General features: G+C 45.6%; 1 protein-coding gene across 1 annotated transcript in view; it reads left to right on the top strand.

Moving 5' to 3' along the window:
• Window positions 1-12,405, top strand: part of Cilk1 (ciliogenesis associated kinase 1) — a 42,631-nt gene extending 30,226 nt beyond the window's left edge. The window contains exons 9-13 of the mRNA XM_075965161.1: window positions 831-1,021; window positions 1,138-1,286; window positions 3,700-3,828; window positions 6,943-7,065; window positions 7,879-12,405. Of these exons, the coding sequence (XP_075821276.1) occupies window positions 831-1,021; window positions 1,138-1,286; window positions 3,700-3,828; window positions 6,943-7,065; window positions 7,879-8,033 (747 nt within the window). The 3' untranslated portion in view covers window positions 8,034-12,405. The remainder of the gene's footprint in view (window positions 1-830; window positions 1,022-1,137; window positions 1,287-3,699; window positions 3,829-6,942; window positions 7,066-7,878) is intronic.
• The last annotated feature ends 9,942 nt before the right edge of the window (window positions 12,406-22,347 follow it).

Below are 22,347 nucleotides of genomic sequence, written 5' to 3'. Positions count from 1 at the left end.
GTGTGTGTGTGTGTGTGTGTGTGTGTGTATGCACGTGCGCGCATGCGTGCTCCGAGGTCAGAAGTGTTGAATTCTCTGGTGAATTACGGTCATGATTACAAGCTGTCTGATGTGGGTGCTAAGAGCTGAACTCCAGTCCTCCGCAGGAGCAGCATGTGCTTAGAGCCGCAGCACCACCTCCCCAGCCAAGGGCTTTCCTAACTGGGTGCATTGAGGTGGGAAGCCCCACCCTCTGTGTGCACAGCACCAGTCCACGGGCTGGGCACTGGCCTTTGTGCATGGAGAGCGTGCGCTGAGCACAAGCATGCATGTATTCATTCATTGCTGTCTACTCTTGACCGGGACTGTCGCCTCAGGTTCCTCAGCAGGACAGACCAGAACCTGGAATTGTTCCACTCTATCACAGCATCAGGAGGATAATAGGGATACTTTATTATATCTTCCTCTCTTACATTCTTGTTCCATGGAACTCTGTGAACTTTTGTTTACAAAAAAAGAGAAATGAAAAACTGTGGTTGGTGCAGAATGAGTTGGAGGCAGGCAGTGTGGGTCTGCACTTTCCACAGCTGCCCTTGCAGATGAATGAGGTCTGCAGGGACTCCAGGTCCTTCCTGCTGTAACAAAGGAAATGCAGGAATAGAAATTGCACGTGGGCTGAGGTTATGGCTCAGGGTAATATACAGCACCTAGCTATTATGTACAAGCTGCGGATTCCGTCCCCAGCATGCACACAGACAGACACACACACACACACTCAAGCATACGCACAGATTATTGGTAGATGAACTCCGTTAATGTTGGTTTTTCTTTTCCTTCTTCTGTGTACGCAGAAAACTCTCGCTGGCCTGGAACACAAGAATGGCGAGCTCAAGCCAAAGAGCAGGAGACGATGGGGTCTCATGTCCAGGTCCACAAAGGGCTCCGACGAATGGGCCGACTTGGATGACTTAGATTTCAGTCCCTCTCTCACCAGGATAGATGTGAAAAACAAGAAGAGACAGAGCGATGACACCCTCGGCAGGCAAGTGTGCTGCTGTCCCTGGGAGCAGGCTGGCTCGGATCTGGGGCCACCAGGGTCTCTCTGATGATGTATCACGGTGCCTGTCTCCTGACTTAAACCACATTCTCTTGATTCAGGTTTGAAAGCGTTCTGGACCTGAAGCCATCAGAGCCGGTGGGCACAGGAACCAGTGTCTCGACCCAGGCTTCCTCCCAGAGGAGAGACACGCCAACCCAGCGATCTGCAGCGAAGCAGCACTACTTGAAGCACTCTCGCTACTTGCCTGGTAACCGAGAGGGTGCCCGCGCCTGGCCGCTGGTCACCAATACCCAGTCTTTGTCCCCGGGATCGCATGTGTTTATAGGTTCTCTTCCAGAGAATTGAGATAAGAGAATCCTTGAAAGTTGTTAATTGGAAGACTTGAGTCTGCAGTTAGGGGCCTGCAAGTTACAGCTGTCACCTGGGTGAGAGGCAGGGGAGCCAGTCTGCGAGACAATCAGGAGTAAACCTCCAGATGCATTAAAGTGTTCCCTTGTGGTTGGGAGGGTGGTGAATCCAGGCCGGCTATCGGGGTTTTGACATTGCGGTCCTAGACATCTAGACCGTTAGTTCCCCGGGGTGACGAGTGTGGAGGGATCCAGGCGGAAGGAGGATGATAAAAGGGTGGGTGAGCCTCAGCTCTAAAGAACAGCTGTAGAGCCTGGCATCGGCAAGGTCATGGAGCATGGCAGAGGTTTGTCTTGAGGTCAGCTTCAAGGCTTCTCTGTTCTGTCCTGGGTGGCCTTGCGTGGGAAGAAGCAGCATTAATGAGGCTTGTTGGCACAGTGAAGTCAGCAGCAGCTAACATCGAGGGTGGTCCAGGCCTCGTGAGAAAGTGGAGCCTCAGACAACAGACACAAAAGGAAACCAAGGGCTGCAGAGCATGGGGTGGGGGTGGGAAATGGAGAGAACTTGAGTGAGTGACAGACAAGAAGTCATCTGGGAAGAGGACAAACGAGAATGTTTAGGAGTCCTGAGGGAGTCCTGCTGAGGGAGAGCAGCAGAAAGTCTAGACGTGGACTAATCTGTTAGTTGAGGCCCAAGAAAACTTCTCAGAGTACTCTCGAATGAGACAACACGGTCCACGCAAAGATGGCCTCTTCCCTTCGCATCTGTCAGATGACATCATCATCGGTTTCTAGGGGGTTTTGCACCACAGAAATTTCGTGTGTTCTGTATTTTATTTTTGAAATTTCGTATAAGATTTATTTTACATTTCAAATGATCTTTACTGTGTCTGATCAAGGCGTCTAACATCATGTCACAGGTTACTCATAAATAGCAAGAAACACACTAGGGTGACTGTAAGTGTCTTAATCACTGTGCTGTTGCTATGAAGAGACACCATGCCACAGCAGCTCTTATAAAGGAAAGCATTTAGTTGGGACTGGCTTGCAGTTTAGTCTATTGTCAGCATGGTGGCACATAGACAGTCATGGTGCTAGAGAAGGAACTGGAAGGGTTCTTCATCCAGATCCATAGGCAGGAGGAAGAGAGGGGCACTGGGCCTGGCTTGTGCTTTTGAAACCAAAGCCCATCCCCAGTGACACACTTCTTCCAACAAAATCACACCTCTTAATCCCTCTCAAGTGGCAGTAATCCCTAATGTCCAAGCAGTCAAATATATGAGCCTATGGGGGCCATTCCTCTTCAAACCACTGCAGCAAGGGTGCAGTGGAACCCCCAAAATGGACCACTCCATGGGTAGAAGGAACCGTTTGGGGAAATTCAGATCTGCTGTGGCTATCTATTGGAAGTCAGAGAGACTAGCAAAAGTTGGGAAAGCCTTGCCAGTTTTAAGGGCAGCTGGTAGCTGCGGGTGGGAGAGGCATGCAAGCCAAAATAACCTGGGAGCTAGTCTGGGGACTTTGATGTGTGTTACAGTATGTATTAGTAGGGAACTAGGCACCCATTACTAGAGGTTGTCTACTGTATTGGGGGATAAGGAAATACTGGCTCTTCCTGACAAACAGAAACCCACTTCACATGTGTCAAAGGAATGCTGATTCGGGGCTTTTCTTATCAGCTGCAATCCTTCTGTTTACCTAGTCAGAGTCCAGCCTGAGCTGAGCCAGACTGTAATCGACCTCATTGTCAGCTGTTCTGCCACCAGGGGTGGGGCTGCTTTGGACCTAACAGTGACAAAGTATCCACTCTCTCATGGAGTTACCATTAATTGTTTTTATGGCAAGAACAACAAAAATGTACACTTTCAGGAAGGCTTTCGTATGTAGTTGAGTTTTGTTACCTGTGGTCCTCAGGTAATGGACTTTTAGTCATGGTGGGATAGCAGATCCTACTCTGGTCTCCGACTGTCACTTTCATATCCCTTCTGTTTGTCCCTGTGCCCCCTGGCAACAACTGTAGGCTTGGTTTTTAGGGTTTTAGGTTTTGTTTTGTTTTTTCAATTATTTCTATATATTTATTTTATGATCTCTGTATTTTTTAATTTTTTTTATTTTTAGCTTCCCCGTGTGAGTGAGATCATGCAGTCTTTTTCTTTGTGTGTCAGCTTGTTTCCCTTGGGCTAAAGTCCATGTCACAGCAGATGGCAAGACCCTATTCTTTTTAGGGCTAACTAATATTCCGTTGTGAGATGTACCACTACTTCTGTCTGTCTGGTTTATTTTGCATTTTAAGTTCATTTTCTTCTCTACTAGGAATAAATATAAGAAATGGCGTGCTTCCAAATCCAGGCAAGGACTTTCCTCCATCAAACCCATGGTCCAGTTCTGGTTTGTCTGGAAAATCTTCAGGAACAGTTTCAGTAGTGAGCAAAATAACTTCAGGTAAGTAATGGTTATTACCTCCTGAGTGACCAGAAGCAAGTTCTCTGGATGCTGTAGGGTTGAGGGAAGGGTACATAGAGAACTGTGGGATGAGGCCTTTCTGGTCTAAAATATAGGCATCTCTTGGGCTTCCCTTCTTTTCTCTTGTTCCCTTTCTGGACAGTAGCCCTGGGGTTCAGCTCTGACCTCCAGGGAGATGAGAAGTAGAGCAGTCCCTGACCCAGGGGAAAGCCAAAAACAAGTTTAAAAACTTAGCAAATTTGACCCCTGACACCCTGGTGTGCTTTGAGCACCTGGCCCTAAAGTCAACGTTGGTTTGGTCTTCTCTACGCCAACTGGACTTTCCAACTGGTAAACCTGCCCTTCCCAGAGCATTGGAATCCCTTCTGATTGGAAGATGGGCAGGTTATCAGTACCCACCCCTGTTTGCATTTTAAAAAATAAAGTTCTCCATACTGATTATCCAGGTGCAATTTCCCCGTGTTGTTTCCCAGCCCTTGCTGAGAGCTAGCTCCTCTTCCACAGCACCTAGTACACTTAACCCTCCCTGCTCCCCTTCTTCCATTAGGTTCCACTTAGGAATACAGTGTCCAGGTTCCCATCATGCCACCTAAGAACACACCCAAGGCCCAGAGTCTAGCTAAGTCCTCCCTCCCACACACCACCCCATTCCCCCACCGCCCTGCACTGCCACGCACCGCCCCACACCATACACTACTGTGTTCGTGTTGCTGTGCACACAGGCACCAGGTCCTCTGCTGGAATCAGCATTTTAGGTTGAAGGGTGTGCCATCTTGGGCTTTAAAGATATTGTCAGATTGCTCCCCAGCTAGGTGAAGGAGTTGTGCCTCATCCTTGGTGGCATTTGGTACCCAAGACTAAAGTGAGTCTTGATCTGATGTAAAATGGTGTCCTGTGTCTAAATTTGTATGTCTTTAAGAATGAAGTTTGTTCCTCATGTGTTGGAAGGAGGCCACTTGTTCTTCCCGGCCACCCAGCTAGCTTAGACCCGAAATAATCACACAGAAACTGTATTAGTTAAATCACTGCTTGGCCCATTAGCTGTTGTAAGGAGCAGCTTGTTCTTCCCGGCTGCCCAGAACAGAAATAATCACACAGAAACTGTATTCATGAAAACACTGCTTGGCCCATTAGCTCTAGTTTCTCACTGGCTAATTCTTACATCTTAATTTAACCCATTTCTATTCATCTGTATATCACCACGAGGTCGTGGCCTACCAGCAAAGTTTCAGCACATCTATCTCCAGCAGTGGCTACATAGCATCTCTCTAACTCTGCCCTCCTCCTCCCATGCTATAGGCCAAGCCAGTTCTTTATTCATTAACCAATAAAAGCAAAACATAGACAGAAGGACCTCCCACACCACTCGTGTTCATTGATTTTCCCCCCTTGGGGGGCAGTGAAGACTTGTTCAAATTCTCCTCTTGTTTTTCTTCCTATTCCTTATTAACCAGTACTGCACACTGACTGTATCTGTACACCCCAGGATATGTTCCCACTCTGCCTTAAGCAATTATTGAATGCCTTTTTTTGCTGTCAAGACAACACAACTGTACCATTACCACTTCCTCACAGGTGGAACTTGTGTCTGCTCAGTGGACAGTAATATCATTCTCCATCATCCCTGCATGCTTTTAAGTCATAATGGTCAGCTTTAGAAATACTCATTCGTCTGTCTGTATTAGCTGGTGACCTATTTCACATTATACCATTAACCCCCTGGAATACAAAAGAGGGCAGCTTGTGGTCCGCCTTCACCCCACTCTCAGATGAAAATGATGTAAATGAGCCGATGGTACACACCTATAATCTCAGCACTTGGGAACCTAAGGCAGGAAGATTGCCCGTTTGGGGCCAGCCTGGGCTCTGTAGTGAGACTCTATGTCAGAAAAGAGAGGGAAAGGGAATGAGGGAAAGAGTAATGGCAGGTAGACATAAACAATGAATTTTTAGGACATTTTTATTAGGGGCCAATGCGATGGCTCAGCAGCTAACAGTTCTTACTGTGCAAGCCTGGAGCCCTGAGTTCAATTCCTAGAACCCATGTCAAGGTGGAAGGAGAGAACTAACCCCGCAGGTGTCCTCTGGCCTCCAGGTGCTCACTATGGTATTCATACTGCCACACACAGCATACAGACACAATAATAATAAATCTAAATATACATGTATATATATGTTCAAGACAGGGTTTCTCTGTGTAACAGCTCTGGCTGTCCTAGAACACACTTTGTAGACCAGGCTGGCCTCAAACTCACAGAGATCTACGCATCTCTGTCTCCTGAGTGTTGGAACTGTAGGCGTGTACCACCACCACCCAGTTTAAAACTATTTTTATTGTTGGTTAGTTTTTCTAATTATCAACAGGATATTTGGTTTATATGTATAACCTAAACAAATGAGATTACCTATGTGTACAATCAGTTAAGTGAATTATGATCAGCTGTACTTTATGTATAACTGATATAAAGGATATCCCATAGGATGGGATAGAAAAAGAAAGTTTCAGAACAGGCTGAACCAATTCTTGTAGGGGAAACTCCGCCCAATGGGGGGCGTGTTCGCCTCGGGCTAATGTTTACATATAAATCTAGTGGTATGAGCCCATATCTCCCGCTCATCGCTGGATCCCTGGTGTTGTAAACTATTCCTTCATTAAAATTTGCTCTTTCATATTAAGCTAGCCTGGTTATTACACCGCCTACATTTTGGCACCCAACGTGGGGTGCCACTCTGTTGAAATAGAAGCGGCTGGGCTGCGTCCCTGGCACCCGGCCAACGCAGCCCAGCTGCTTCTATTTCAACAAATTCTTTGGAAAACAACATGGAAATTATCAAATAGGTTCCTTGTTTAGTTTAACAGCCGCCTGCATAGATGCTGTGTAGAGGAAGGCTCTTCCTGTGCCTGTGCTGGCCTCTCTGACTGTGGTATGGTGGACTGTGTGGGGCTGGCCTCTGGCTGTGGTGTGGTGGATTGCGTTCTCAGAACTCTCCTCATTCTTCTCCCCCCCCCAAAAAAATAAAAACAAACTTTTGTGCATTCTTGGTGTCGCCGAGTGTGTTTCTGTAGTAATGACTTTCCTTTCCACGCTTCAGTTGGCTCAGGCTCCACGAGTTCCAGCGGACTGACTGGAGGTTACATCCCTTCCTTCCTGAAAAAAGAAATCGGTTCTGTTATGCAGAGGGTACACCTGGCGCCCCTGGCCGACCCCTCCCCTGGTGAGTTACAGTTAAAAACATCTGTAAGGTCATCTAGTAGTTACCTAACAGCTGCCTTGTACAGAAACAGTGTGGACAGGAGTCAGGCAGCGCTCCCTGCCCGTCTGTAGATCACGTGTGAAATGAATAAATGTAAATACATATTTACATTTGCTTTTCCATTACATAAATGTGTGTGTATAATTATATATACTAAAGGCCATTGTTCATAAGTGCTAAGGAAAAAGCCAAAGACGGGGAGGAGGTTAGTGGACAAGCACTCGCGCACTGTGACTGGCATGGGATCCTTGAGTAGACAGGCTTTTGAGCATCTCAGGCTTAGCAAATCCAGGGAACAGTGGAGAGGCCAAAATACAGGCTGCACGGGGGCGAGAAAGAGACAGAGGGAGTAGCTAAAGGAAGTCCGAGATGATAGAGCCTGGAGAGTGAGTCCCTGTACAAAGACTAAGCGGATTGTCCTTGGCTAACCTTGGGACCGCCATTTGCACAGGCGTCCTCCAGCTGATTGTTGTCAGTAGAGTAAAGGGGAGTAATGTTAGAAGCAGGAGCCATAGCTTAGGCCAGGGTTGTTAACGGCTGATAACAATTCACCAGATTCTGAGTCCGCAGGGGACCGAGGGCCAACAGGATTTTCTGACAGATTGTAGATGAGAGAAAAAGAGTGGCCAAAAGTGGCACTGGGATTCTGACTAGGCGAGTGTTCTTTGGAAGATTTCTTGTTGTTCCTCTGGATGCCCCAGACGTTTGTCCCTGTGCCGCGCTTTCCTGCTTGGGTCCCACCTGCGTCAGTTTAGCTTTTCTCTTCCATTGCAGGCTATTCTTCCCTGAAGGCCATGAGACCTCACCCGGGGCGGCCTTTTTTTCACACCCAGCCTAGGAGCACTCCTGGGTTGATTCCACGGCCTCCAGCCGCCCAGCCTGTGCACGGCAGGATAGACTGGTCTTCCAAGTACCCATCCCGTCGGTGACTGTCTCAGCCGGGAGGCCATTCTCCCTCAGCTCCCATGGTACCTGCAGAACCGGAACCGCGTGTTGGTGTAAAAGCTCTCACGCTTACAGTTGTTCTGAACTAACACATTTCAATATTTCTTTTAAATGTTTTTTTTAAAATATTGATTTGAATGCAATACCCTCTTTTTGTATAAAATTATTTTATTCTAAAACTGGGTCGCATTATTTTCTTAAACAACAACATTTTGTATATATGGATTATGTTTTAGCATTTTATACAGTCAACTTTGTAATGGACTTTTTAAAGATTACGTAATTTTTGTTTGTTGTTCCACATGATATTTTATACAGATTTTGAAATATATGATACTGATGCAGTATTGTGACAGGGTGCAGTTTAATGCTGTGCGATAAGGGATTAATTACTCGATATATTCGAATATTGTGAAGTGGCTACATTTGAATGTGGCTTGTTTGGCCCTTTAGGCTTTCTTGGACTGATCTTAGGACAGTGGTCCATCTCCTATTTTTCTTAGCAGCACTTATTGGTTGTTCTGGGGGCGGAAATTGTTTTGTTGTTGTTTTGAGACATGGTCTTATGTAACCAACCACTCACTGAATAGCTGAGGATCTCATGAGCTTCTGATCTTCCTGCCTCTAGCTTCCTGAGTGCTGCTGTGCTTGGTTTTAAACCCAGGGCTTTTTACATGCCTAGCAGCCCCAATCTACCATCTTTATACTCTTCTACTCTAAGCTGTCACAGAACAGAGAATTTTTTGAAATTTTATAGCACTCATAAATACGGTCGCAAATATTCAGATAAAAATCAAGCATAATCATACTAAACTATCACATTTCTGCTTTTTTTTTTTTGACTGACAAGGTTGCTCTCCATTGGTTAAAATCCCCACTGGCCTCCAGTTTCACATAGTGCACACCTGGGATGATGGTGAAGGGAGGGGTTGGGCAGGGACAGCCAGCGAGGGAGATGGCAGGAACTGTGGTCATCAGGCATTGTTCAGGTGAGCTTTCCTTGCTCCATGGGGCCTACCAGCCAGGACTTCCCTACCTTCCCACAGCACTGCCAGCAAGCCTTCCTCACCCACAACTCACCCACAGCAGACTAAAGATGCAGGAAACACCACTTAGCTAAAAGTCAGCTGAGCCACGGAGGCCGGGCGGGGAGGTTGCAGCCCATTGCAGGTGTCTGCACCTACCTCCCTTGAGCCAGAGAGGAGGCTCCCTCCCACCCCTGTGGTCCATACTTTTTTCCATTTTTAAAAACTCTGGGTTGAGAGATGACTCAGCCACTCCAGTTCCAAGAAATCCGATTCCCTCTTCTGGCCTCTGTCAGCACTGGCATGAGTGTAAATACCCACCCACGAACACAAACACACATACAATCTTTATAAAATCTTGTTAAAACCCCTTAAAAGGGAAGCTTTTTTATGTCAAAGGTACCTTTTTATTATAATTTTTCATTGTTTTATTGTAAAAATTTCCTAACATATGTCAATACAATCAATTAAACTTTTATCCCTGCCAAGATGAATGACCAAAAGAGCCAAGTGTCTTCTATGTAGCCCTGGAACTCACAGAGATCCGCCTGCCTCTGCCTCCTGAGTGCTGGGAGTAAAGGCGTGCGCCAACATGCCATTTCATTTTTTAACTGAGAACGAATGTTGCATTCAGCTCTCTGCACCTAACGAGAAGCAGCTCCTAAACTATCCAATCAACTTCTCAGGACAATTTTAGGAGTGGGAAAGACTTTGGGGAGAATTTCAACTTACCTGAGAAGTCAATTTTGCGACAATGTCATGTCCAGACTGTGCCACATCTTAACCCCTACCTTGCGTGGTCTCTTTCAAGGGTGAGACCTCTGTTGGACAGGCTATTCCATTGAGAGGAATGTTTACAGCAATTCTGCAAGTGATGAAGCTAGTTTGGAGACAGAACGATATGGAGGATCCCCGTCCTTCCATCTCTGTATTGCACATCTGCCTCCGCTCATGGTTACCTTACAAAAGGAAGGGTCACCTCCAATGAGTGCAATAGCATTCCCCAGTGGTGTATTAATTCATGTTCTCCCAGGGCCCAAATGACTCTTTTGATTACAATTTCCAAAATACAGCAAAGTAAACCATATGGAATGCTCATTTCTAGAGGCTGAAATAGGAGGGTAAGGTAAATGCAGACATTCGGTATGGTCCAACCTAATAAATGGGTTAATGATAGCTTTGATGTATTAGTAATGACTTCCATTGGGCTCTGTCTGCCCTAAAATCAGAAAGTAATTGAGGCTTTGGAGAATCTGACTCAAAAATACACTTGAGCAAGCACTTTGACCGTGAGGGGCATAAAGAAGGTGTATAGTGGGCTTGGGTTTGATAGGGATGTTTTTCCCTGTCAGCAAGCTAGCAGCAAGGCTTCAGAAAATGTAGAAGCAAGGCTTCAGAAAATGTAGAAGCAAGCACAACTTGAAACCATTCGTTTCTGTATTATAGTCAAAACCAACAAACTGTGGGTTCAGGCATGAGTCCTTTACTGTGAGGTTAATATTTATTTTCTCTTTTCTATATTATGTATAAAAAGATAATCTCAAATCCTGCTCAGCTAGCTAGAAAGTTGGCTCTAAATTGTAGATACCACTTAGCTATACAAATAAATCATTAACACCACATTCTCTGTAATCTAGCTAGTGTTAACTAAGGTCATTACATTCTTTTTTAATTGACAAAATCCTAGCTACCTGGTTATGGAACGTTAAAATTGTTTTCCTAATGCTTTGTGGCCCTGCCTTCGCTCTCCTTCCTTTACTAGCAAAAGTGTCCCTTGAGGAGTTAAACATACTCGTTTACATGAAAGAAACAGCTAGTAGCTAAGAAAATTAGATGACGAAAAACCAAGTTCTAAAGAACTAGCAGAACACCTCAGAAGTCCTCTCCCTCATCAAAACGGGTAAAGGAGAAATTATATACAAGCTATGTACTATAGAAGGAAGCAGACCTCCTTAAACAGTGATAGTCGAGTTTGCCTGCTGCATGTGTTTTTTAGCTATTGTGGAATTATGCAATGTTAAGCTAATACTGACAGGAGTGAGGAGCTAGGCTGCACCTAGCCATGACGAGATCTCACAATCACACGGCTTTTGGGGGTGCAGGAGAGTGGCTCAGAGGTGGAGCACCCACTGCCCTTCCAGACAACCCAGGTTAGATTTCCCAGCACAAGCAAGGTGGCTCACAACCATCTACGACTCTAGTTCCGAGGAATCTACCCTCTTTTGGCCTGAGGGCGTCAGGTCAGGCCTGCACATGTGCACAGTTATGAATGCAGAGAAAACACCCATCGAGATAAAATTTAAATTACACTGCATTAAATCAAATGCTTTTTAAATAAAAGAGATTTATTATTTAAACAAAGCAAAACCACCAAAACCAAAACCAGCTTTCTAGCAAGTCAAGAAATGGTACCGAGTAGCTCATTTGGGGCCAGTTTTGGTGCTAAGGTGCCAGGGTTTGCCTCACAGAGACAAGGGAAACTGCATTTGTATAAAAACCACTGTTAATCATGTTTTCTCTACTCTAAGTCCCATGAGTGTAGAAAACTGATCCTAAAACAATGTTTCAGACATAGTGCTTGCCTACGGACCACATGCATCTAAGGGTGTCACTGTCTCGTTCTAGAAATATCAAGACCTGAATATATGAAGCCAAAGCGTGTCAAAGAAAGACTTTCAATTCCAGTATAAGTACTGTTGGAGTTAATGGCACCATATTGTCCTATGAAGTCCCATTTCCATAACATTGAGCCATTGCTTTGTGCCATTGGGGTATGGGTGTTTGTGTATGTGTGTGTGGGGGGGAGGTGACACAGATTCTTTCAACTGTATGACCAGAAGCAATATGTTTATAAGAAAACATTTGACATGTTCATTGTTTTACGTTTTAGGCATACTGTAGCGATGTGTTTGTTTAATATATGTGGGTAGGTATTTTTTAGAATTGTTCTTACAATTTCCAACCAAATGTACTGTATGTTTGTATTAATTTATTGGGATGACCGGCTCATGTAAATTTATCAAGACAAAATAGGGGCATGTGTCGTCTTAATTGGTATTGGCTTTTCCTTGAACACTGATAATGTGACTTGAACACCTCCTGGATGAAGCCTCTGATCCCCCATATTCTCAGTACAGAATGGGGTTTAGCTCCACTGATTTGACTATAAAGTGAGCTTCCCTTAACTAGAAGGCAAAGCACAGGAAGTAAAGAGAGACCCTTATGAAACAAAATGTTACTTTTTGAGTGGTTTTATCCGAAGTTGTTTGATGGTGTTAACATTATATATGGAAACTTCTCCTCCAAATAAAGCTACAATTTAAGAAAAATAGATTTGAGTGTTTTGATTCTTTTTTTGTTCGTTTCACTAGCCAGTAACTGAGAAGAAAATATTGTTAACTGTTGTTGTTTTTGTTGTTGTTTGGTTTGGTTTGGGTCTTTCAAAACAGGTTTCTGGCTGTCCTGGAATTCATGCTGTAGACCAGGCTGGCCTCAAATTCACAGAGATCCACTTTTCTCTACCTCCTGAGTGGTGGGATTAAAGGCCTGCATTTGAGACAGCATCTCACCATGGGCCCCAAACTGACCTTGAACTCACAGGGTCACCTCCTTGCTTCTGCCTCCCAAGTGCCACTACATCTGGCTAGAGACTGTGTTTTAGACAGCTCAGTTTGTCTGAAAGTGGCTTAGTGGGTCTTACTGCACATATATATGTGTGTGGATAGGGAGGGGCTTAGTGTATTTGGTTGGTTTTAGGGACTTCTGGAAACCTCTTAATTGTTTACTTCCTGAACTTAATGAGCTTCTTGAATAGAATATTTCACCTTCCCCTTTAATATCCTGTGTCATAAGCAGTTTAAAGATAGAAGGTTCTCAGAGGAAATTATTACACAACAAAAATATAAACAAAGACAAAAATGATTGATATGTCTCTTTCCAGTCCAAGGGATGAAACTCCCTGAAATTACCTGGCGTGAGTGAGAAGGAAACACAGAACACCAACAAACCCACTTAGGAGTTTATTGGGGGAGATGTACAGGCCTGGTGAAGGTCGGTGTGCAGAGAGAGAGAGTGGGAGGGAGAGAGACAGAGAGAGAGGAGAGCTGAAGATGGGGTGCCTCCAGCTTTTAAGGGCTACCTAGCGCATGGGTACGTCATACACAGATGACAGGGCTCACACATGCTTGCAAGTGCTTAGCTGAGTCATACGTGGATGATGCAACACCACCACACGTGGCTCACACGTGGTCCTTTAACATCCAAGGGGCCCCGAAGCACTTCTGCCTGAGGGCTTGTCTGCACATGTGTGGCCCTAGAACCCAGAAGTGTCAGCCTTAATTGTGGCTAAAATCATAACACTCCCCATTCCTCAGACTTAAGTCCATTTGAGATGTTATTTGCACGACTGTTTCTCACTAAGGATTTTATTCTTGCTAAGGAAAATGGCACCTCCAGGCATGTATACTGAAGCCACATGCCTCCACTTTAAATGGTGCCAGTTGCCTATAACAGAGACAGTGCCTAGCCCAGAGGTCACACATCTCTGTCTCTTAAAGGTTAACTCAGTTCACATCTGTCGTTTATCAAGGATGGCTAGGACACAAATCTCAATTTGCAGGGAGAAGCTCTGACCTTGTAAATAAAACAGCCAGCTGTAAAATGATCTAAACTGATGGAGGCTTCCCAAGCATCCAAGAAAATAGCTCACTGTGAATGATTGAGCCTTCATCTGCTGAGAAAGCTGCTGATAGTTGTTGATTGCCTTTGGGTGGGCTACTCAGTCTAGGGGTTGTAACCCACCCTGCAGTCAGTTATTCCAGGGTCCCAGAGAGGCACTATCTGTAAGATATGAGCTGAGAGAGAGGAAGGAGGCCATGCTAAGTTTGTCAGAGCCTCCGTTTATTAGAGATGGGGTACAGCTTATACAGGGTAAGGAGTTGGGGGGTGGGCACAGGGGCCTGGTTCACGTTGGTCACGTGGTCCACTTTGGTCACGTAGCCAGGAGGTTACCTTCGGTCAGGTCACTGTAGGCCAGGAAGTCACGAGTTGACACACCTAGTGTCTTTAGATAGTTTGGAATGTGGGGTGGGTTCCGCTAACAGATAGCTCTCCATTAACAGCCAATTTGGGTGTGAGGTAGGCTCTGTCAATAGAACGATTCCTAACACAATTAAGGGTGTGGGGGTTCTCTGCAGACTCCCCAGGGTGATGGTTCCTGCAATGATTTTAGGAGGAAATTGGCTCCTGACAGATAGTCTGTTCTTGTTCTCCTAGACTTATAACTTTATATTTCTTTATTTCTACATTTTTATTTTTAGAATCTACATTTTTATTTTCTTATTTTTGGACTCTTCATACAGAGATGAGATAATAAAGCCACCAGGCAGAAAGTAAGTTAATAGAAATGGATTAGTTTAAGATGTAAGAGCTAGTTAGAAATAAGCCTAAGCTATCGGCTGAGCTTTCATAATTAATAAGTCTCCATATTATGATTTGAAAACTGGCTGGTGGGACAGAGAAAGACTTTCTGCATGTCTCCCTTAAGTCTGTTTCCAGACACCCTACACTTGAAAGTTGTACAAAACCACTGATGAACTTTTGGGGTCTTTTAGATAGGACTAAAAGATGATAGGGTCTTTTAGGGGTACCCCAACTGTTACACCCAATGAAGGGATCTCAAAATCAGCACAAGACACCCCCAAGGCCAAGTTCTCAACCAAAGAAAATTTATTTACCCCAGAGGGACAAAAGACAAGAAACAGAAGGGAAAAGGAACAGGGGAGATAGGGAAGGGATGTTTGTCCTGGGGGACAAAAGGGAAATAGTAAAGGGGTGTTTGTCCTGGGGGACAAAAGACTGCCTCTGGATAGAGGAGACAAAGTAGCCACAGGCAAATATAAAGGGGGAAACCCCATGTTAGGATGAAGTGTTTAATTTTCATTGGACATGTTAATTAGATGAGCCAAAAGGGGACTAACCAATTGCTGGTGAAAGAGCTGGGGCATGTGGGGGATGGGAGGTGCAGACTAGGCTCCCCTAGTAGCCTGACATAAATCTAAGATTTAGTTTCAGTTCACTAAAATGGGACAGAGCTAAACAAGCAATCCTCAGAAAAACCACAGCCTTCTGCTGGCTCATCAGGCAACCCATGGTCCCTTCTGCAGCCTCAGCAGGCCCAAGACGTCCCTTTGCTGGCTCAGCAGGTGTCCCCCAGTCTCCTGAAAACTAAAGAGAGCTTTCTCTACCCTGCTACTGGAAGAAGCCTAACCACTAGCACCTTCCACCAATCAGCCCCCATGCTAATCCTTCCTCCACCAATCAGCCAGCCCCAGATTAATCCCTCCTCTCTGGAATTCCCCTAGCTCTACTTAAAAGGAGCTTATGACCTTCTTTGGGGGTCACCAAGTGCCAACCCAATGTTGGAATTAATAAAGCACTCTTGTTGTTGCATACGTGGCTGTTGGTCTTCTTTGGGGGCTTCTCTTGGACCCTAACACTGGACTTTAATGTTGTGATAGCCATGATAAGCTAAGTATGGGCAGGTCAGCCATAGGAAGTTCTTTATTTCCAACCATTATCACCTGCCAGAGTAGAACTCTGGCCCTCGATAAATTTAATAAGAGGTCTGAGTTTCAGTAGTTTACCCTGAAGCAATACCTGGCTGCAGGAAGAACCAGAAACAGAAGAGCACCACCCAAGAACAGACCATCCAAAGGAAATGCCTAAGATTCCAGCCACTGTAGATAGGATCACCTGCCAGCGCACCTCACCAGGACACCCCTAGACAAATGTCAGCCAATCGGGGGTCCTAAACCTCAGAGACCCCTCACCCCCCACCTTTACTACTATAAAAACCCAATTCTAATTGAGCTTGGGGCTCTCCAATTATTCCAATACATTGGACATGCGAAAGACTGAGTTTGCAAACTTGATTAAATAAAGGCTCTTTGTTTTTACATATGGGACTAGGTTTCCTTGTTGGCTTTTGCGGGGACTTCGTGGATTTGGGCATAACAATAGCTGGTGAAAGGTTTCTGTACCCCGATATTAAGTCTCTCCACCAATGCAATGAATCAGATCAGGCAGAATTAAAAATCCAGGTTTAATGAACTAAGCAACTCCCAGGGAATGAGAAAAACACGAGAACCTTCTGAGCGTGGGGAGACACACACTGACACTCTCTCTCTCTCTCTCTCTCTCTCTCTCTCTCTCTCTCTCTCTCTCTCTCACACACACACACACACACACACACACACACACACACACACACACACACACACGGGGGGGGGGGGGGGGGGGCGGGGGCAGGGTCTGGAATGGGAGGAGCGGGACAGGATGGAGCTTCCTAACAGCTGGAACTTGATAGTCAGCCTCAGGAGGAGGAAGTGGACAAAAAGAAAATAAGGGAATAGACCTTGGAGACTAGCTTCAGGACTCTAATCTAACAGTTCAGCAAGGCGGAGGGAATGGGTGGGGGGAAGGGCGGGGCCTGTCAGACCGGCTAGAGTTCCTTCACCCAATGCTTCCAATCTTTTGGAAGCAGCAAGGTCAGTCATCACTCCAATTCCGAGTGGCAGTGAGGGTTACCTCTTTAAAGGGGTTGATGAGAACAGGAAGTAGACATTGCCTAGGTTAGGATCCCAAAGAAAAGTAACCAGTTTGTTTCTTCTTGGCTAAGAGCCAGAAACGAAGGACTAGCAAGATGACTGAGTGGTTCAGAGCACTTACCGCTCTTGCAGAGGACCCAGGTTCTGTTCTCAGCACCCATATGTGGCTCACAACCATCAGGAACTCCAGTTTCAGGAGATCTAACACTCTCCTGTAAACTCCTCAAGGACCAGGTACACATGTGGTGCACACACATACACATACGCAAGAAGTCTGTTGGGAATATTTCCTTATACGAGCTCCCTGTCGACGCAAAATTCCCAATCAAGCCAATTTTTAAAATATCCAGGTTTAATGGGAATTCTGTGCTCTCGGGTGGCCCTGAGGGGGAACCGAGAAGCCGCGGGAACCTGACCACAGGGAGGAAGGAAAGGGGAGACCACCTGTTACTCTTTTGGTTGCTCATTTAAATACCGGGTGTGTGTGTGTGTGTGTGTGTGTGTGTGTGTGTGAAGTGAAGGGGGGTCAGGACCTGGCCTGCTGGGATTTGGAGTCCAGACCAGACCTGGGGCCTGAGATAGGTGCGAGGGGCTGGTACCTACGCTCCCAACTTGAAAAAGTCCATCAACATAAAAATAAATAATTAGTAATATAATAAAAATAAAAGTCAGACATGACAATGGGGCCTCTTGGCAGCGAAGTTCTTGCCAGAGGCCAGATATTAATAATTAAGGGTTACCTCTTGAGCGGGGTGTATATTAGTGTATAGCAATAGATGCATATTAAGAAAAAACTCCTTCTAATCAAGAGAATAGAATTTCTCCTCTGGGTGGAGACCTGGTATTCTACTTGGGCCAGGTCAATCACTTGGATATAGGACCACCCTAGGGAGGCGGTACTGTAAGCCGTGCTAAAAAGCTAGAGTAATTAGCCTTACAATGAATGACACAAGGCTTTACCTTCTCAGAATGCCTGCAGCTCCCCAAGTTGGCCTGCTTTTCTAAATGCTACAGAAAAGTGTAAATTTTCCTTTCCTCCCCCCCCCCCCATTTTAATATCTCAAGCTTTCATAATACTTTGAACTCCTCCAGCATTTCGGGTTTTCTTACCCTTTCTCTAAAGTTCCCCTCTCACCACGAGTCTGGCTTGTTAAATGGGATGACTTTCTTGGCTACTACGGTTACAGCTACTGGAGGTGTGCCCCTTCACGTATAATAATATTTTGCTTTTTAAAAAAATGCATTTAAGCTGGGTGGGGTAGCTCACGCCTTTAAACCCAGAAGATCTCCAAGACTCCCAAAACAGCAGGGCTATTTAAATAAATTTTATTTAATACACATATTCATACACATACTCCTACATTTTAAAAAAACAATTAGGCTTATTAGGGACAAAAGAAAGGCAGACTGCCACATGCAGCGCCTCATTTGGATGTGTCTGGAGTCTTGGAAGCTTGACTACCCTACGTTCTCCTACAAATGGACCTTGAGAGCTTGTTTGGAGGTTCTAGCAGGGGAGCGCAGCTACTCGTATACCCTTGACCGAAGACCGGTCCTCCTCTATTCGGGGAAGGTCGTCCTCTTCGACCGAGCGCGCAGCTTCGGGAGGGACGCACATGGAGCGGTGAGGGAGGAAGGGGACACCCGCCTAGCCAGCCAGATCAGCCGAATCAACCCTGGCGATCAATGGGGTGACAGATGTCGCAGCCAGATCGCCCTCACATCCGAGAGAACTGGGGAGCGTGCCGGCCTTATAAACCCGTGGAACTTTGCCTCTTTTCAGCTAGGTCGACTTTGTTTGGCCTTCTTAGCCATCATATAACTTTATAACAAAAACCTAAATCGTTTCTCGTGATAAAAGGTGAATTTTATTTCCCTTCCGCTATTAAGGTAAAAGTGATTAAGTTTAGGTTGTTTTCAAAATACCCAGAATGCTTTGTAGCTGGGCGGAGTATGCTAAACGCAGCCGTCTGGATTGGTGAGGCCTTCCTGGAGCTCCGCCCACGGCTTTGTCTGCGCGCGGCGTGCTCTGTGCCCTGGCTCTACGGTGACAGCCGCATCCGTGTCCGGTGCTCACACCGCCTCCCGTGTGTCCTCGGCGCCGGTCGGCAGCTCTGCTGAGGCGGTCTGGACGGCGGAAGGCGCACCCCGAGAATCTCCGGCCTCGAGACCCTCACGTGACCCGGTGCGGACCACGGTCGTGTGTGTAGAATTTGAGGAGTTCTGCCCTGGCAGGATAATGCCATTACAAACGAATGGCCCCGGCTTCCCCGGATCCAGAATAAGCAACAGACAATATGAAAGCCAAGGCTAAGGTTTTGTTCTTTCCTTCACGTTTTCTGTGAGAGGAAACGCAACAATAAAAGAGAACACTATGTTCTCAAATCCTGAACATTTTATTATGCCCAGAACACTGTAGAGGATAGGAGGACCTAGCCTCGCCGCTCTGTGCTGCTTTCATTTTTCAGAGTCAGAAAGCCATCAAGACGTCCTCTATCCGAGGGGAATAGTTGCATTCCGTGAGATGATCATTCGCCGGTGCTGGAGTTGAGGTCCCATCCACATTACAGCAGGTCCCATTCAGGCAGAAAATCCTTCCTGTCGGGACTTTTCTTTGAAAATAGAGTATAATTAACGGAAGGTTCACACACACACACACACACACACACACCCCTTATGTTACCTTTGGTTTCTGAATCATGGCCAATGGATATCTATTGGTTAAGAAGGACAAAGAGAATTAACGTTAATTTTGCCAGTTTTATTAATTATACACCCTCTAGGCGAGTTTTCTGTTCCTGGTGCCCAGCTGGCAGCCGTGGTTCCTTGCCTACATGAGCATTTTTGCTTCTGTTCTATTCTTTTAGTTCCCTATGGACATGTTCAGATACCAGCAAACAAAACATTGCATAAATTCTATGTGTGCAACCCTACCCTGATTGACAATAATCAGCTTATGCTGATCCTGTTCGGTGTGCCTCCTGCCTCTTCTTGATATGCTGGAGTATTTTAATCCAGACATTGTTTCCCGTGGGAGTGCCACACATAAGTATTTCTGGCAAGAAGGATTATCACACCCACCAAAATTAGCAGGCTGATAGTCTTGTGCAGAACCTTTAGTAGCATGTCACAGTCCACTGAACGAGGTTTGTAAGCCTTACCCGGGGATAACTTTAGATTTGTAGAGCCCCCGCCCTTCCCTCATTCTAACGCCTTACATAACCATGAAAACCGAGAACTAAAGTCACTGGTGCGTGAGTAAATGGACCGCAGGCTGTATTAGGGGTTCACGATGCTTTTCCACTGAGGTCCTCTTGCTATTCCAAAGATCTACTGTCTTATTTAGACTTGTTTTCTCGGTTTCTCCAAAGCTCCGATGGTTTCTCAGCCTATTTCAACATCTTGACAGTGTTGAAACCATCAAGAGAGTTCACTAAGAATAATACCTGTCTCCCACCACGTCTTTGACCTTGAGTCCAGGCTGTTAGCTCACAGAATGTCCCCTGTTCTGAATAGGCCTGTTTCTACCTCGTGGTTGCAGGACTGTTTGTGTTGGGTTGTTGTTGTTTGTTTTTCTGGTGTTACTTTGCCCTTCTCAGTGTCACAACAGAAGGAACAGGAGGACATCTGAATGTCCTCCTTTGGAAATTAAGTTTAAGGTTTACGTAGTTGGTAAATTCTCTGTGCTTTTCCGTATTAAAGATACACGATACATTTTTCTCTTCATAATAATCAGGAAATCCAGGGTGATATCCAGACATTCCCTCAAACTTTCAGTATCCATTATGATCTTTACCAAAATAAGTCATTAGAACACTGGTGGTTTTGTAATTTTATCTTTAATTAGCACTGACTTTTCATTAATTAGCTCTAGTTCTTCTGCAAAACAGCCTTTATTTACTCCCTTCTTTTGGCATCATCATTATTATGTCTTTTTTTGTTTTATTTTTGTTGTTTGTTTTTTTTTCTCAGATTATTCCAAATGTGGTCAGGGAATCTCATTAAATAATGCCTTGGCCTTTAACGTGCTTCTTTCATCATTGAGACTTCCTCACGGAACGCAGAGTGGTCTTCGCTCGCAGGAGCCCTGCTTTTTCTTCATGGGTTGTATTATTTGGAAACCAAGACATGGGTGCTAATGGGTTCTTTCTCTCTTGCTTCCCCAGACAACAGCTTAACTTTGTATTTTCAATCTTCACCTGGAACGACATTTACCTTCTCAGGGGACAATCTCTCTTGAGAAAGAATTTCTGGAGTGAGAAGAGCAGCTCACATGTTGCAGAATGATGAATGTAGCAGTGAAAGCAACCGTGTACAGAGCTTAAGATGTTTCTGTGAAACCCTGTCTTGAAAAACAAAAAAAAAAAAAAAGAAGAAGAAGAAGAAGTTTCTGTGGCAAGAGGGAAAGCAGATTTAAAATTCCTGTGTTCAGGAATTCCAGAGCTGAAGGATGAAAGTGGCCTTTCCCCACTCCCCACAGCTTCCTCCCTTCCCTCCCTCCTTCCCTAGGAGACTATCCACCTCCAGCTAACCTCTTTGTGCCCCTTCCTTTTTCTCCTGTGCCCATTCCTCCCATTTCTGTCTCCTTTATGCTATCAGCTTCCTATACAGAAGTGGGCAGCCTGTTCCCTCCGCAGCCATCTTCTTGGCTGACCACCAGCAGCCAGCCATAAGCAGGGGCCAGGCCCAAGTTACACTTCTACTGAAGGACAACGGATCTCCGTAACTATGACTCCACTTTCATGTGCAACACCAGCTCCTACTTACAGGGCGTGAGCCTTCTGTCTTCACCTGTGTTCAATGCCTGACCCTGCTGAAGCCCAGTTGAATCCATGCCTGTACCTCGCCCGGGGTTTGGCAGTTAAAGGGTTGGGCACAGGTGTTGAAGAAAGTACTGGGCTGTTTTCGCATCAGTGACAGCAAACTTAGTAGTAAGTGCTCTGCAGAGAAAAACAGTCACGTAAGCTTGAGAGACTGGTTCCTGCTAGGACTGCAGTGGCAGACAGACAGGTTCTGTCCCTTATGGCAGCCCTGAGTCTGTGGAGCACTTGAAATGTGACATGTTGATGTCAGTGTGGGTGCTCACCTTTCCTGCCCCTCCCCTTGTGGGTACGTAGTAGTTTCCTTTGTTGAAAGTTTTAAGACCAGCTCCACTCCCTTGAAGGAAGCTAAGGTTATCTGTCCCTGTGGAGCTTTATGAGCCCCTCTTTGTTCACTAAAACACCTTCTTAGGGGCTGGGGTGTGGCGAAGGAGTTACTTGTAACTCTGAACTTCTCATGTTACCACCTGCGCCTTCAGCAACTGCCCCTGGTTGAAACCAACAGGATAAACCTGGTTCGGACTCAATGCATTCTCCACTCCAGAGCAGCAAAGGACTTGGATAACTAAAGGGATACTAAAGAGTAAGCATTACTAAGGTCTAGCATAGAATGAAAAGATCTCTCTCTTGGGGACTGGAGAGATGGATCAGCAGTGCAAAGCACTTGGTGCTCTTGCAGAGGACCTGGGTTCAGTTCCCAGCACTGAAATGGCAGCTCACAGCTGTCTGTATCTCCAGTTCCAGGGTATCTGATGCTCTCGTCTCGGATATGTGGGCATTTGCACACATGTGGTAGACATATATGCAAACAAAACACTCAGACACACAAAATAAAAATAAATCTTT

Source organism: Microtus pennsylvanicus, chromosome 3 (assembly GCF_037038515.1).
Source record: "Microtus pennsylvanicus isolate mMicPen1 chromosome 3, mMicPen1.hap1, whole genome shotgun sequence".
Taxonomy (NCBI): Eukaryota; Metazoa; Chordata; class Mammalia; order Rodentia; family Cricetidae; genus Microtus; species Microtus pennsylvanicus.
The sequence above is the reverse complement of the archived record's forward strand: the minus strand, read 5'-3'. Positions and strand labels throughout refer to the sequence as shown.